This window comes from Rhinolophus sinicus, linkage group LG10 (assembly GCF_036562045.2).
Source record: "Rhinolophus sinicus isolate RSC01 linkage group LG10, ASM3656204v1, whole genome shotgun sequence".
Taxonomy (NCBI): Eukaryota; Metazoa; Chordata; class Mammalia; order Chiroptera; family Rhinolophidae; genus Rhinolophus; species Rhinolophus sinicus.
In genome coordinates, this window is record NC_133759.1 from 106,906,866 (window position 1) to 106,924,445 (window position 17,580).

Genomic DNA, 17,580 nt, shown 5'->3' on the forward strand with positions numbered 1-17,580 from the left:
CGGGGTTCAAATTTCAGCCCCACACTGTGGTGCCGGCACTGTGGAAGGCACTTCACCTTTCTGCGCCATAGCTCTCCTGTCTGTAAAATGGAGGTAAGAACATACCTCACACGATCGTTCAATGAGACAACATGACGTGCAGTGCCTGTTAGAGCGTCTGGCTCATTGTGGGCCTTCAGCCAACACTTCACTCCTGTGTCTTTCCCTCCGTGATGCCCTTATTACAGCTCCCATCTAACGAAATAGTCATACTCTGGACACTTCAGTGCCTCCAAAATGATTCTTCTCTGACTGTGGGGGAGGAAATTCAATGTTAAGATTTTAGTGGCATTGCTACTTCCCATTGGTCTTCGTTGATCTATGAGAACGAAACCAGATGTGTAGAAAAGAAGTTGTGGCTAAGCCCACAACATGACGCTGTTCTCTACCCGTAACCACAGGCCGACGTGAAGACACTGGCTTGAAGTGGCTCAAGGAATGGCAAGGTGTATCCTCCTTGTTGGAGCCGTCGGTGACCCAGCTTAGCACGTCAGGCATTCCCCCTGCGTGGGCCTTGGAGAGTGAATCGTTCTCTCTCCTTTTAACTGTTGCTATATCTTCTAGTAGGTTATGTCCTCTTCTGAACGACTCTCCCCAACCACTAGCCCGTTCCCTTGTCCCCATGGGTTTGTCTCAGGTTGCTGATCTGTCTGTCCGTTCACTCTCAGGAGCGCTTGGGGGACATGAAAGAGTTTGTGTTGCCCTTGTCAAGGCTGTAGGCTTGTCGGTGCTTCGCGCCTAGAGGAGGCGTCAGGAGGTGCAGGTGGGGAGCCCGGGTCCCCTTCTCTGTACACATACTGTAAGGTGCAGTTAAGGCTACACAAAGTGGGTTTTTCTTCTTCACCTGTTTCTCACCGTCCTACTTCAGCTGTCTAGAATACACCTGGACATCTTTTCTGTCTCTCCCCCGATTTCTTCGGGGCCTTTACCAAGTACTTCTTCACTCGGTCACCTTCCCCCAGAACTTCTCAGCCAGTCCCCACACTGCCACTTACCAGCCATTGGCCTTAACTCCTCAGACTCTTTTTGTTTGGCTCTAAAATAAGTCATAATGCCCACATCACATAGTCGTTTCACTTAAAGGTAAACATAAGGCACACAGCCACCTTCAGGGCTCATAAAAGTACTCTATAAATATTTGTTCCCTTTAAGGTTACAGGCATCAAAACATAAACTTTATCTGTTTGTAGATGTCCCCATTTGTAGGCAGGAAACGAATAGTACAGATTCAAGCCTGTGAAATGCATCACATATGAAACAGTCACCAAAGCAAGGTTTTTGTTCTTACCTTCTCTCACTCTTCACCACCCGCCACTTTGCAGCACTGGTCTCATCAGCAAGGTCAGGGGTCTCCCTCAGGTGATTTGAGACGTAAGGAGAGCTGACGGGGCGTCTGTGCTCCAGGAGACTTCCGGAAAGGGCAAATCCAGCCGTCGCTGTTTTATTGTTACATATAAGCTGTCAAGTCTTCGTTTGGCTGGTATTGTAAAATTAATACTTATTCTCAGACTTCAAAAATAATGCTTGCTTAATATAAAACATTTTAAAATATAAAAAATAGTTACCCATGATGCTATCAGTCAGCATTTATTATTAATAATAATTTGGTGTATTTCCTTCCCGGTTGCCTTTTCATACATACACATTTAAAATTTTTTCATTGAGATTTGTAACAAAAATGTATGTATTATTGTTGGTGTTTCTAGAGAGTACGCGTTTACAGGATAGCTCTGGAGGGATGCCACTGACATATGTGAGCTTCTGACATTTGCTGCATGACAAATGCTTCCTTTCTAAATCTCAGTGTCCTCATCTATAAGTCAGGCACGGTAATAGTATGTATTTCTTAGGATTTGTCATGAGACTTGAGGGTAAGTTAAACGTTCAAAAATTATTGTTTTATAATTGTTATACTCCTACATCAAACCAACTTTTTAATGTTTGTTTTTCTTCTGATTATGAAAGTAATACATGTATATTATAGAAAAACTGAAAAATACAAAAAAACATATGGAGGAAAAATATAAATCATCATTCTACCACCCAGGTAACAGAAAGCCACTTGTCACATATTTTGTCCCAGACTTCATATACATACTTTTGTGGAGGACAAAAATCAACTTAATATTTACTGTTGATTCAAAAAGAAAACCACATCAACCAAATGGGATTCTTCTCCTAACGATAAAACATATTTAAAACATTTTTATTTCAGTATCTGATGTACTCTTATGAATACCCCTAAATATCTTATCAGCCTCACTCCAAAATCTAAAGGCTAGCTCTTGCCTCTTGAATTTTTCTTTCTGTGCTATATTTTAACACAGATGAAATCATGTTATATGTAGAACTTTGAATGCTTCTTTTTTTAATTTAATATAAGTATTTCCCCATGTCACTAAAAGTTTTTTAGATAAGCCTTTCCAGTCTCTTTTTAAAAAAAATGTGTATTTCAAATGCGTGGAAAACTATGCTGTCTTCAACCTGTTCCAGAACCTCTTGTTTTTGTCTGTAGAAACCCATCCTGATTTCTTTCTTTTTTATCTCTACAGAGCAAGGGTCAAAAATTAGAACCCATCCCTCATCGAAGACTAAGAATGGTAACAAACACTATCGAAGAAAATTTTCCCCTGGGGACTGTACAGTTTTTGATGGACTTTGTGTCACCCGAGCATTACCCACCCAGAGAAATTGTATCTCACATCATCCAGAAAATCCTGCTCAGTGACTCTGAGGCCGTGGACGTCCTAAAGGAGGCCTACATGCTTCTCATGAAAATTCAACAGTATGAGCCTTACCTGTCGGCACACCTAGGGCACCTGGTTTGGGCACAGCTTTCTCTTCCCTAAGCTTCATTCAGCTAACCGTTAGAGAGGGTGACTTAGTGCACCAGTGTTATGTGGGTTGCAAGGGACAGGAAATCCAATCCAAACTGCCTCTAAAAGCTAGTAAAAGAGAACTTAATGACCCATGTTCCGAGGAACCCAGGAATAAGACGTGACTTAATTCAGTTTAAAAACAGTGGCAAGGATCCATTTTTCAGCTCTGCTTTGCTTCGATTTTCAGGTTCCACATGGTAGCCTTCTCAGCCTGTAGCTTTTGTGATACTCTCAGGGGAGAGACAGTCCGCTTCCCTTCTAATCACATAAGAGCTCTGAAATTGAGTCTTGCAGGCTTTCACTGGCATAATGTAAGCGATGAGCCCATCTTTGAGCCAGTCACTGTGAACTGAGGGGCAGAACAGCATGACTGACTGGCTCAACGTGCTTCCCAGGCTTCATGCCACAGTACTGGTAGGGAGGCTTGTAGGCTGACTAATAAAAACTTGATTTCTTCAAGGTGAAATTGGGGCACAAATGCCTCCCAAAAGAGAAGTGGATACTGGGTAGCAAAAGAAATATGAAGTTCCACTACTCTCAGATGATGTGGTATTGTATGTCTCAAAAGGTGGGCAAGAGCTGAGGGTAAGGGGAGGCTTCTTGCATCTGTCCTGTCCTAGATCCCATCCCCTCTTCCACTAAAGTCTCCAGAATGCTAACCGATGTCACTTGACTTTCAGGTTACATCCAGCCAATGCCAAGACAGTGGAGTGGGACTGGAAGCTGCTCACTTACGTCATGGAAGAGGAGGTAATATAACAATTGTGAGGGTGTATCTTTTGCAGAGGAAGTTTTAACTAGAAACAAAAGTAATAGCAAATCTGGTAGTAAAGTCTTTGCCATTATTCCCTTCTTATACTCTCATTCTCACCAAAAAATTCCTATGGACATGGTATGTGCTGTCTTCCAAGTCAAGACTGAATATATTCACTTATTTCTCTCGAGATCTCATTAAAAATCATAGTAAATGAGTAGAGAAAGTTATAAATCCATGGCAATGAAAATAACAGGAAGGACAATAGATCTCAATAAAGGTTGGAAGATCAAAGGCAATGTAACTGATGACTGATGACGTGAGGCAGAGAAAGTCAGAGGCTAGAATACATCTGGGAGGGGCTGTAGCCAGGAGAGAGGAAATCTTCCCATTACAGCACAGAGCTTTTGGACTCAGAAATACAATATATAAGAGCATTGGAGTTGGATATGGGCTGTAAATTTGTTGAAAGTTTGTAGATGGAACCAACCACCTCTCCTTTCTTGAGTACAGAAAGTTCAGTTGCTAGGTTACCTACCCTTCAGGCCAAAAGCCAAAGGATTCACTGTCTAAAGAAATCAAATGAACCGTCTGTCATAAATGAAGGCAGCTAGTGTGGAGTTGGTACTCCAGAAAAAAATTCTTCTGCATTCTGACCTTTAGGGATCCCTAAACTTTCCAGCTTTCTGTCAGCTCACCCCAAAGCACTTGGATGGAAGAAATTATTTTCAACTTAGAATTCTATACTCAGCTAAACTATTAGCCAAGTGTGAGGGGAGAATAAAGACATTTCCAGACATGTAGGAACTTGAAAAATATCCCCACACCCTATTTCTTAGGAGATTATTTAAAGATATGCATCAAAAGAATCGGAGAAAAATGAAAAAAGAAGGAGTCACAGGATCCAGGAAACACTAGATCTATTCCAGAAAAGTAAGATTACAGTGACTAGTAGACCTGGAGAGCAACCAGTCCAGACTGGAGTGAAATAACATAGGGCTTTAAGAAAGAATGATCTGGGAAACATCACCAAGATGGTAGACAAGGAAGCTCCAGGCCTTTGTTCCCCCAGGGAGACACCATGTTAACAATAATATATGGACCAGAACATCTTTGTGAAAACTATAGAGACCAGATGAGAAGCTACAGTACCCAGGCCAATGCATAACCAAGAAGGGACTCCATTGAAAGCTTGTGGTATTTTGTGTCCGTACCCCTCCCCCCACCTGGCATAGCACAGCACAACTCGGAAGGAATCTCCCATGCCCCAGGGCCTTCCTCAGGATGGAAACAAAAGAATGGACTTCGAGTCCAGTGTTCTGGCTTATTAGGGGGCTGCCCGAGGGATAGTTTCTGTCTCACTTGACTCAGCACTGATGGGAACAGTGGCATAGTTGGAAGCTGCTGAAAAGAGAGGTTAGCACTATAGCATGTCAGATATCAGAGAATATGCAGTTCCATAGGCAGGTACCAAGGGAGTAAGAGACTGCAGGCTCCTGAGAAGAAATAGAGGAAAACCGTTCAGGAAATTAGATAAAAGCAAACAGAAAAGCCGTAAGAACACACATCCCTACAAAAGGTCTGAGCGGTCCCAGAACCTCTGTCCAGGCTGATTGGTGAAAGTCTTGCCCTCCATGAACTCAACGGACAAAGACTGGCAAAGGTGGTTGTTTTTTCAAATGCTTAAAACTACAAGGCATACAAAGAAACAGGGAAATGTGGCTCAATCAAAGGAACAAACTAAAGCTCCAGAAACTGACCCTAAAGAAACACAGATCCCTCAACTTCCTCACACAGAATTTTATAAAATTACCTTAAAGAGGTAAAAGAGAATACAGACCGGCAATTAAATGAAGCAGGAAAATGATGCATGAACGAAATGTGAATATTAAACAAAAAACTATAAGAAAGTATCAAACATATTCTAGAGCTGAAAAATACAATAACTGAATTAAAAAATTCACCAGAGGGGTTCAGCAGACTTTATCAAAGGGAAGAAAAAAAAATCAGTGAACTTGAAGAAAGGTCATTTGAAATCAATGAGATAGGAGCAAAAAGAAAACAGAATGAAGAAAACTGAAAAGAGCCTAAGGGACTATGGGACCCATAAGTAACCCATATATGCATGTATGGGAGGCCTAGAAGGAGAAGAGAAAAAGTAGCAGAGAGCTTATTTGAAGAAATAATGACCCCAAGCGTCCCAAGTCTGAGGGAAGAAATGGATACACAAATTCAAGAAGCTCAGCTCCAACAAGGATAAACCAAGAGACCCACACCAATACACATTATAATCAAATTGTCAAAAGTCAAAGACTGAATCTTGAAAGCAGCAAGGAAAAAGTGACTCATCAAATACAAGGGAGCCCGTATAAGATTCTCAGTGAAACCTTACAGGTCAGAAGGTAATGGGATGATGTATTCAATGTGCTGAAAGAAAACACCTGTCAATCAAGAATGAATGTCTGGCAAAACTGTCCTTCAAACATTAGGGAGAGCGGCGACAGAGAAGTGGCACACCACATACAAGATTCCCCAATAAGATTATCAGCAGATTTCTCATCACAAAGTTTGGAGGCCAGAAGGCAGTGAGCCAATTTATTCAAAGTGCTAAAGAATAAAACTCAACCAAGATTTCTATATCCAGAAAACTGTCCTTCAAAATTGAGGGAGAAATAAAGACATTCCCAGATAAACAAAAGCTGATGGAGTTCGTTACCACTCGCACTGCCCAGCAAGAAATGCTAAAGGGAACTAAAGGGAATTCTGCAGGATAAAATTAAACACTAAACAGTAATTTGAAGCTATATGAAGGAATAAAGATGCCAAAGGTATATATATGGGCAATCATAAAAGTGACTATTATTGTAACAATGGTATGCAACTCCACATTTGGTTTTCTATATGATTTAGGTGACTAGTACATTTTTAAAAATTATTCTAAAAGCTAGTATTGTAACTTTGTAACTCCACATTTTGTTTTTTACATAATTTAAATAACTAATGCATTTAAAAGATTTATTAGTTTGTTTTGGGACACACAATATATGAAAATGTAGTTTTGTGATATCGACAACTAAAGGGGATGGTGGCAGAGCTATAAAGGAGCAGAGTTTTTTATGTTAGTATGTTGTTTGTTTTTGTATGTTATTGAAGTTAACCTGGTATAAATTCAAATTAGAGTATTATAACTTTAGAATATTAAACGTAGTCCCCATGGTAACCACCAAAACAATAGCTATAGAATATACCCAAAAGGAAATGAGAAAGGAATTTAAACATTTCACTACAAATAAAATTAACTAAAGAAAAAAGCCAGTAATGCTGGAAGTAGGGAACAAAAAATATATAAGGCATTCAGAAAACAGCATTAAAACAGAAGTAAGTCCTTCCTTATCAGTAAGTGCTTTAAATGTAAATGGATTAAACTCTCTAATCAAAAGACAGAGATTAGCAGAATGTATAAAAACACATGATCCAACGACATGCTGTCTACAAGAAACTCACTTTAGATCCAAAGACACAAGGAGATTTAAAGTAAAAGGATGAGAAAAGTATTCCATGCAAATAGTAACCAAAAGAGCATAGGTGACTATAATAATATGAGATAAAATAGACTCTAAATCAGAAAATGTTACAAGAGACAAAGGAGGACATTATGTATTAATAAAAGTTTCAGTACAGCTAGAACATATAACAGTTATAAACTTATGCACCTAATGACAGACCATCAAAATATGAAGCAAAAACTGACAGAATTGAAGGGAGACTTCAGTAATGGATAGAACAACCAGACAGCAGATAAATAAGAAAAGAGAACACAATAAACCAACCAGATCTAACAGTTATATATAGAATATTCTACCCAACAACAACAGTATACACATTCTTCTTAGTGCATATGGGACATATTCTAGAATAGACCATATGTTAAATCATGAATTAAGTCTCAGTAGATTTTAAAAGGTGGATATCATACAAAGGATCTTTGTTCTATGAAGCCAGCATCACCCTGATATCAAAACCAAAGACACTACAAGAAAACTACAGACCAATATCCCTCATGAGCATTGGTGCAAAAATCCTCAGCAAAATACTCAGCAGCATATCATAAGGATTATATACCATGACCAAGTGGAATTTATCCGGGAATACAACGATGGTTCAACATACAATAATCAGTCAATACAATACACCACACGAACAGAATAAAGGACAAAAACCACATGATCATTTTAATTAATGCAGAAAATACATTTGACAAGATTCAACATCCTTTCATGATAAAATCTCTTAACAAACTAGGAACATAAGGATAAGAGCCCTATATGAAAAACCCACAGCAAACATCATACTCAATGGTGAAATACTAAAAGCTTTTCCTCTAAGGATTCCACACAGAGAAACTATTAGAGCTAATAAACAAATTCATCAAAATTACAGGACACAAAATGAACATGCAAAAATCAGTTGTATTTCTATATACAAACAATGAACGATCTGAAAAGGAAATTAAGAAAATAATTCCATTAACAATAACATTAAGAATAATAAAATAACATTAAGAGTAAACCTAACCAAGGAGATGAACAACTTGTACACTGAAAACTACAAAACATTGAGGAAAGAAAATAAAGAAGACATAAATAAATGGTAAGACACCTTAATGTTCATGGATTGGAAGAGTAAATATTGTTAAGATGTCAAAAGTACCCAAAGCAGTCCACAAATTCAACACAATCCCTATCAAAATCCTAACCGCATTTTTTGCAGAAATAGAAAAACCCATCCTAAAATTCATGTGTAATCTCAAAAGACCATGAATAACCAAAACAATCTTGAAAAAGAACAAAGTTGGAGTACTCATACTTCTTAATTTTAAAACATATTACAAAGCTACAGTAATCAAAACAGTGTGGTACTCTCATAGAGACAGACATATAGGATAGAATAGAGAACCCAGAAATAAAACTTTGTAAATGTGGTCAAATGCTGTTCATCAAGGGTGCCAAGACCATCCAATGGGGAAAGGATAATCTCTTCAACAAATGCTATGGGAAAACTGTATATACACATGCAGAAGAATGAAGTTGGACCTTTATGTAAGACTAATTGCAAAAATTAACTCAAAATCGATCGAAGATCTAAACATAAGACCCAAAATTATAAAACTCTTAGGAGAAAACAGGGAAAGCTTCATGACATTGGATTTGGCATCGATTTCTCTGAGAATGATACTAAAGGCACAGGCAAAAATAGACAAAAAAGCAAAAACAGACAAATAGGACTATGTCAAAGTTAAAAACTTCTGTGCATCAAAGGACACAATCAGGAGTGCAAAGGCAACCTACAGAATGAGAGAATATTTTAAAATCATGTATCTGATAACGGGTTAATATCCAGAATATATAAAGAACTACAACTTAACAACAACAAAAGCCAGATAACTTGATTTTAAAAAGGGCAGAGGACTTAAATAGACATTTCTCCAAAGATGATAGACAAATGGCCAACAAGCATATGAAAAGATATTCAACATCACTGACCATTAGAGAAATGCAAATCAAAACCACAATGAAATATTACCTCACACCCCTCAGGTGGCTACTTTAAAAAAATTTTTTTAACAGAAAATAAGTAGTGGCAAGGATGTTGAGAAATTAGAACCCTCATCCACTGTGGCTAACACTGAAAAATGGTGCAACCGCCATGGAAAACTGTATGGTGGTTCCTCAAAAAATGAAACGTAGAATTACCATATGATCCATCCCAATCCCCCTTCTGGGTATAAATGCAGAAGAATTGAAAGCAGGACTTTGGAGAGGTATTTGCATGCCTTGTTCATTAGCAGCATTATTTACAACAGCCAAGAGGTGGAAGCAAGCCAAGTGTCCATTGACATATCACAGCAGAGACAAATCTGATATATACGTACAGGGGTATATTATTTCTGCTCTAAATAGGAAGGAAATCCGCTGACACTGCAACATGGATGGCAGCAGGATGAGGACATTACCCCACGTGAAATAAGCCAATCACAAAAGACAAATACTGTATAGTTTGACTTACGTGGGGTATCTACAGTAGTCATGGAAACAGCAGCTAGAATGTGGACAAAGGGTTGTGGAGAGTGGTGTCCCTGGAAGACTTTCTTTCATCATAAATCAAGCACAAGTACTTGAATTTTAAAAACTCCTATCAATTAATAAAGGTTAGAGGGAAAAAGACATATTTGGAAGGCAACACATCCCATCCCCACCTCCTCCAAAAAAAGGGAAGGAAATGGTAGGGCCTTAGAATGGTCATTCTTTTTCCTGCCAACCAAACCGTACTCTGCTCCATGAGTTTGTTCCCAGAAAACATGCCTACCCGATGGTGTTCGAAAAGTTCCCAACAGAGCCCAGACACAGATTGGTGCTTTCTCATTCCTTGAGGTTTCAAAGCCTGAGCTCCTGGGCCTGGATCCCGGCACTTGTCTCCCAGTAAAGGGAAACCACCAAACTGCGCAGGCCTGCCTGCTAAGTGACAGGTACTTAAACAAACAAACAAAAACAAAGAAATAAGGTCTGTGTGCCGCCAGAGCTCATGCTCTGCCTGTGTGAGTTGGGCTTTTTATCAGTTAGGATCATTTCACCTGTAACAGAAAACCCAACGCAGCCCTGCTTACGCAGTAAAGGTATGCATCAGCTCACATTCCTAGTTCACCAGCGAGGCAGGCATCTTGGCTGCTTGATCTAGCAGCTCAGCAGGGTCACTTAGGAACCAGTTCCTGTCCCTATTCTGATAGCCACAGTTTGGGCTTTATTCTGACACTGATAGCCAGGGTTAGTGAGAGAGTGCGACTGGCCTCTGGCTGCCTCTTCAAATCAGTAAGTCTGCAGTCCGGAGCCTCCGGGCTCTACGATTGCCATCCGCCCTCATTTGTAATGACCTAGGCTGCCTGCACTGTCCGTTTTAGGCCCAGACGCGCGTGTTGGCTTATGGCCTTCCTTTGGACTTAGTATTTATGGGGGCTCACTTCTCAGTCATCCAGGAGACGGACAGGAAATAGCCACTTCTCATTTCTTCTCCCACAGGGACAAAATCTGCCTGGGCGACTCCTGTTTCTGCGTTATGTCGTCCAGACCCTGGAAGATGACTTCCAGCAGGTACTGAGGAAGCAGCGACAGCACCTGCAGCAATCCATTGCAAGCACCATGCTGTCCTGCGACAGGCAGCCCCACAACGTCAGGTAACCAGCCACCTGTGCCCTGAGCGGACAGGAGGCAGGGGCTGGAAGGGGGCCCGAGAACATCCGGTGGATGACAGAGTCTCGTCACGAGATAGTGTGACAGGATCGGCACTGACACTAGACGGTCCTGAAATGCCAAGCATATGGCTGGCCCCAGAGCTTGTGTGCTTTTCCCTCAAGGCCATCGACTTCCTTGGGTCTCTTTCACTGTTGTCTGAACATCATGAGATTCAAGGAGAAACCTTAACTCGTAAAACTTTCCACGGCCTTTATAAACTTAGATTGATCTCCATCCTCCTGGAACTATAACCCTTGCTTGTGTTGGAAATGGTCCTCACCAGGCTGGTACACCAGCATCCCTTTTTTTCAGAGCATTATTGAAATTCTCCCACTTGTTTTTATATGTTCCCATATGTTCTTGTGTATTTGTTAAGAATCAATGATACAGGCCAACGTGGGATATTGACTATTCTAACACCTTTGATAAAAATAGATTTCATTGTGTTTGGAGCGTTGCTCAGCTTCTTCCCCTTAGTTGGCGTGCCCATATCCATTTGCCAAGATGTGCCATTTTATGTAAAGTTTACATGTTAATTAGTATAGAGGTAGAGATTCAGCAGAGAATCTCTAAGACCACAGGGTAGCGTAATTGGGTTTTAAGTTTTAAAATAACTCGTTTGAATAATGAGAGTAACTGCTGTGTGAGTATCGGCCCTGGATTGGGTGGCGATGGGGGACAGGATCCCACTCAAGCCGATCTCATCAGCTGCTCTCATTTCTACATGTCCTGCTATGCGCCTCTCACTGTGCAGTGTGATTCTTGGGTTTCAAGACAGTCACATGAAATGCAAGCCAAGTCCTCCAGTTTGTGCTTTACCAGTGGAAAAAAAGTCACCTGGTCTAGATGGAGCAAAAACCAGCTGTCTTTGCTTCAGTACAGGATGGTTATGCGACTAAGGTTGCGGTGACATGGATTATGCACGTATTTATCAAAACTCACACAACCGTGTGCAATGTGTGGTGTATGAACTGCACCTCACTGATAAGGTTTTAAAAAGAGAACAAGATGTGGAAAGTGAAATCTTTGAGATCTTGTATATCTGAAAACATCTTTCTTTATCTCCCCACACATTGGTAACTGAGTATAGGTATTTAGCTTAGAAATAACTTTTCTACAGAATATTGGAGGAAATTTTCCATTGTCTTCTAGCTTCCAGAATCACTGTTAAGAGGTCGTCAGCTTTGATTACTGATTCTTTTTATGTATCCTGATTTTTATCTCTGGAAGTTTATAGAATCCTCTTCTTGCTCAGTATGCTTATTGAAGGTCTATATTCATCTACTATGCTGGGCATTCAATGGGCCATTTCAGTCTAGAAACACGTCCCTCATTCCTGGAAAATCGAGTTTTCATTTCTGCCATCATGTTTTTAATTTCCAAGAGGTCTTTTACTTATTTCTCTAAATATTCCTTTTTAAAATTAACAGTATTCTGTTCTTGTTTTCTTCTTTCACGGATCTGTATCTTCTCATATCTTTGATGAGACTAATGGTAGCTTTTATTTTTGTTTACTCTCTGCATAATGTCTGTTTTCTCCAAGTTGCTTATTTGGGGGTGTGGGGGTGGGTTAGTTTGGGCTCTTTTGGACTTTCTCTCATGTTAGAGCCTTTCCATAGGTGTCTGGTAAACCCTGGTTGTCTCTCCACGTTTGAGGGTGACAGGCTCAAGAGCTGACGGAAGGTCTGAGCACAGGGGAGGACGTGTCATTTCTGAACTTCCCTGTAGGGGGAACTGGCTGCCCATTTCTTAGACAAGACCTTGCCCATGTCTCCAGGTCTTTCCTCTTGGGCTGGATGGTTTCTCCACAGAAGCCTTCTTATCTCCCTGTGAAGGACAGGGACCGGGAGCCAGGTTTGGGAGGACAGCTGGGGGAAGCCGGCAAAGCGTCTCTGCCTTCGGCGTGCGTGTGCTCCCTCAGTGCCGGGTTTGCGGCAGAGCCTTTGCCTCCTTCCAGCCATGCCTGCTGCCCCAGCCCACAGCCCTGTGTTACTGCTCCACAAGTTAGCCTGCAGTCTGCAGCGCTGGGGAAGATGACCCAGGGGTCGAATATTTTCTCCAACAGCGTACAAGCCGTCATACTTATTCTAACGTACCCCTTCTCCTCGTACGTCAGAGAAACCTTGTGCTACGGTTTGCAGAGCTCGTTGAAGATTCTCCTCTCTTTGTTGATAAACAGACTTACATAAGATTGCTCTTCTCTACTGTGGGCTTAGGACCCAGCTTTCTCATTCTGCTAAGTCCGTTAAAATACATCCCTTTGCCAAAGTCATAGACTTAGATTAAACATTATCCTTAAAACATGACTCACTTGCCTTATTTACTTAGTTAATTGGTTACTTTTGGTTTTGTAATCAGCATCTCTTAACTTACCCCGCAAATCAAAGGCTGGGACCTTGACAATTACCAACATCTAACCACACATCCATCCCCCATTGCCCACTTTCGTGCCCTCCTGCACCCAAAGTAACCAGCATCCTGAATGTGTATCATTTCCTTTCCTTCTCATGTAGTTTTATTGCGTCTGCGTATGTTCCTACTGTACATACTCTAAACCTTGGTTATTAGCATTAATCGATGACACCTAATCATAGAAAGCTAGCAAGGACTTCTGTGGTCATGCAGTCCAACTTACAACCTTGTCAAGGAATGTTCCGGGTCAGGAAGCCACAGATAATACTATTTGACCTTGGAGGTACCTTTCAATAATTATAACTGAAAGAAAAATGCTGATATTTTTATTAGCTTTTGTAACCCTACTGCAATTAAATGTATGGTTTCCATTAGACTTATTTCAATGTTGAAAACAGCCTATGGGCCCTCCGAGTGCCACTGGGGAAACCTAGGGGTCTAGGAACCCAGGTTAAGGCTGCAGTTCTGAGCACCACACAATCAAACAGACGTTTAACCTTCTCTTTTTTCCATTGCAGGGATGTGATCAAGTGGTTGGTCAAAGTGGTAACTGAGGACGGATTAACTCAGCCCCCAAATGGGAGCCAGACCTCTTCACGAACAGGAATCCTGAAGGCCAGCAGTAGCCACCCTTGTCCCCAGCCTAACCTGGCAAAGAACACCACTCAGCTGTAAGGGGCAGGCGGAAGCTGTCTTTCCTGGGGCTGTTGGGACTTACCGTTGTAGAGAACAACCACTCCCTAAGAGCAGTTGCCCCCAAATTAACAAGCCCTTGTAACAGAATGATTAGGCTCAATTTCTAATTCCAAAGGTAGGACAAGAGCAGACGTTTTCCCCCTAGATGGCTAGGACTTCACTAAGGGCACACAAATTTACAAAGCTAAAGTGGAACCAAAAGAGGGACACGACCCTCCCTCTCCGGGTTCCAAGAGTCAACAGAGGGTTACAGCCCCTCACCCCTTCAGCTAGCCACTGACAGAAGACAAGGAGCCATGGGTAGTGGGTGTTCCTGCAGCGTCTGGTCTGCAAGGACCTGTGTCTGTCTCCTCCAGTCTGGGATTAGAATGGCAGTTCAACCTGCACGTTCCAACACGTTATGACAGCAATGGCTCAGACCAGGCAGGTCCCGTGACCTCAGACTGCACTGGAAAGAAATTCCTGGCATTTCTTTTATGGGGTTGAGGGTTGTCCTGGCATTTTTTGAGAGATGCCAGGATTTTAGGGGCTGGAGCTACCTTTGCATGAGTCACCCCTTACTCCACGTCAGTCATACTGCTAAAAGCCACATATTTGACATTTATCCCTAAGTTCGCAATGCTATAGTGTAATCTAGGTGCACCAAGCTGATTTTCATATAAGACCTATGGGTTTTAACTAATTTAGTAGACAATCTTGTATCTATAAGGAGAATGTTTTAGGACAATGAAGCATTTACTTGGGCAGATTGGGAGATCCAAGAGAGGCAGACACTGTTCCTTCAATGGAAGCTGATCTCATATAAAAAACAATAACAGTAAATTTACTATAAATAAATAGTAGTAATAAAAATAGGGCCCTCTAACAGTTGATTTATTATTGTCTTAACAACGACAGGCGCTACCAGTCACCATGAGTGCCCGTCTGCCATGTATCTTACAGAACACTCACAACTTTATGAAATAGGTAGTGTCAGTAATTTGCCAGAAGTTGAACAGCTTGTCATTGCAGACCCAGAATGGATGCCAAAACCCCTGGTCTACCTATTGTGTCACCGGCTGCACATTTTCTGAAAACAGAGCCCTTTCTTCCCTCACAAATAATACTGCGTGTTATAAAAGGCAGCTTCAGGCCAGGCTCACCTTTCTGAGGGGTTGCCCGGATTCCTTCTGCCACGTCAGCCTCGTGTGGTCTGATGGGCGAGAGGGTCACGTTCCACCAGCTGACGTTCTGAGACGAGTCTTAGTAAACGATTAGTGCAAAGGAACCAGTAACAGGAGAAAACTCTATGGTAAATATCTCTTTTCCCCGGATCAAAGAAATTCAAGTAATTGTTAGTCATTCTGGACCTGTTTCTTCATCTGTAAAATTGAGAAGTTGTAGGTTAGCTGATCCTTACAGTTCTCTAGATCCTTAAGGTTGTATGTTTCTATTTTTGAATTTAAAAGCAGCTTGCTTTTGCAGCTCACCCCAGGTTCTGAGAGGTTCAGATAGTATGATCTGGCAAAGGGATTCAGGTAGGTGACATTGCTAACTCCAAGCATGCTGATGGCTTGAGTAGTTCTCCCTGACCTAGTGTGTGCTTCACAAGACCCTGTAGTCTGTGGGGGCCTCCTCCGGCCAGCAGGGTGGCTCCTGGCTGGGCCTCCTGCTCACTTGGGCTCTGTGTTCTGGACTCAGGATTGTCTGCCAGCTGCAGAGAATGCTGTCCATCGCCGTGGAGGTAGACCGGACCCCCACCTGCAGCTCCAATAAAATCGCTGAGATGATGTTTGGGTTTGTGCTGGACATTCCTGAGAGGAGTCAGAGGTGAGTCTTAGTTGTGTTTACGCTTTATATTCTGGGTACATAACTTCAAAAGAAAATTCCACGTAATAAATTGAGGTGGAAAAGAGGTGGAGGGATAGCTCTTGGATAGTGGGTGGAAGAAAGCCGTTCTCAACTTATTATTATTTGCAACTAAGGCATAACTTTTTGGGAAGAGGTAGGATACCTTAAATGGAGCCTGACGTTTCCTACTTTGTCCCTCTGGCTTACAACTTCACTCATCCTTCAAGATTCAGCTGTTTAGCGTGACCCTCTTCCCTGACCCTCAGCCATAGAGCCTGGCGTAACTGTTCACTGAAGGCTTGAGGGATGAATGAAACAGGCATTTCTGATATTAGGGGGAGAAGAGGTGACCCAAGAATGAATAGGGTTGGACCTATAGTAAGTGTGTGGACCTGGACCCGATAGTAAGAATAAGAAATTCAGTTCTTTTAAGGGTGAATTTGTAAAGCATTCCATTAGAAGATAGAGAAATAGAGTTCTTGGCTAGAACTAATGATTCCTTCTTTGAACCAGTAACTGTAGAATCCAAAGGAAGAAAAATAAACTGGAATGAATATGAATTCATGAACACTTGCTGGTACAGGAAGTAACTATGAGAGAGCCATTGTACAGGGGTGACCCCTGGGAAAATTATCTGTTGGCTCCTTGCCTCTCATCCTCATCCCCGAAGCTCCCAGTTGGCAGCCAAGACTATTCTGGTACAGCTCTCGTTCCTCTATTTAAAGAAAATGTCATACCAAATCGTACTGTAATGAAGAAATAATTAAAATGCCCCGCTACGATTAAGGCAAGCACTTACTGGGTCCCTATGATATCTCAGAGTTCCGTGAAACTTTATAACATTATTCCTATTTAATGAACGAGAAAAATACTCAAAGTAGTGAACTAACTAGCCCAGGGTTACAGAGCTAATCAGATTCAGAATCCAAATTTAAACCCAGGACTGCTTACTCTCACGTTCACGGTTCAAAGGAGGCTGAAGGGTACAGTGGTCAGTCAGAGGAAGTGTGCACAGATGCCACGCTTGTGCTGCCACTGTTTCAGGACTGCTTCATCTGAGTCCAACTCTCCTACCTAAGTCATTCATTGAAGCCCAGATTCTGCTGAGATGAGAAATCTAAGGAATGGGTAAATATAAACAAATTCAGACTCAACAGAGACAAAAACAATTTAAATAAAACCTGGCCCTACTTTAAAACTCTCTCAGAAGGGGCAAATTGGCAACCACCCAAATTATACTAGGAGATACTTAATATGGCCTTTACCTTGGTTTATCTTAATTTTTTAAAGTTTAGGTATAATTGACACACAATTAAATCATATAAACTAATTTACATAAGTATCATTCCATGAGTTTTGACAAACGCACACACCCGTGTGACCTGTCATTTTCTAGTAGCTCATGGATAGTATATAGACATCCTGCAACCTCGTTAAGTTCATTCTAATAGGAATGTTTTTGTGGTTTCCTTAGGATTTTCTACACACACAGTCATATTGTCTGCAAATAAAATAGTTTAACATCTTCCTTTCCAATCTGTATGCTTTTGCTGCTTCGTCTTGCCTTATTACATGAGGCTGTACCTCCAGTAAAATGTTGGAGAAGGGATGAGAGACAGCCTTGCCTTGTTCCAGATCTTAGCGGGGAAACATTCAGTCTTTGACCATTAAGTGAATTTTGTAT

At 41.3% G+C, this 17,580-nt stretch overlaps 1 protein-coding gene and 1 long non-coding RNA gene across 6 annotated transcripts in view; one reads left to right on the forward strand and one right to left on the reverse strand.

Moving 5' to 3' along the window:
* LOC141567314 (uncharacterized) overlaps nucleotides 1-15,750 on the reverse strand; it is a 32,809-nt gene extending 17,059 nt beyond the window's left edge. Inside the window, exons 1-3 of one of the 2 annotated variants that reach the window (XR_012489891.1) lie at nucleotides 15,209-15,750; nucleotides 1,328-1,516; nucleotides 106-291 (exon numbers count right to left, since the gene is read on the reverse strand). This is a non-coding gene — a long non-coding RNA (uncharacterized LOC141567314). Of the gene's footprint in view, nucleotides 1-105; nucleotides 1,517-15,208 lie in introns of both variants that reach the window. The other variant, XR_012489890.1, reaches the window with a different exon arrangement.
* Nucleotides 1-17,580, forward strand: part of SIMC1 (SUMO interacting motifs containing 1) — a 46,225-nt gene that overhangs the window by 17,321 nt on the left and 11,324 nt on the right. For all 4 annotated transcript variants that reach the window (XM_019716475.2, XM_074313914.1, XM_074313913.1 and 1 more), the window contains 5 exons: nucleotides 2,592-2,824; nucleotides 3,599-3,668; nucleotides 10,746-10,900; nucleotides 13,889-14,041; nucleotides 15,747-15,875. In XM_019716475.2, the coding sequence (XP_019572034.2) occupies nucleotides 2,592-2,824; nucleotides 3,599-3,668; nucleotides 10,746-10,900; nucleotides 13,889-14,041; nucleotides 15,747-15,875 (740 nt within the window). The remainder of the gene's footprint in view (nucleotides 1-2,591; nucleotides 2,825-3,598; nucleotides 3,669-10,745; nucleotides 10,901-13,888; nucleotides 14,042-15,746; nucleotides 15,876-17,580) is intronic.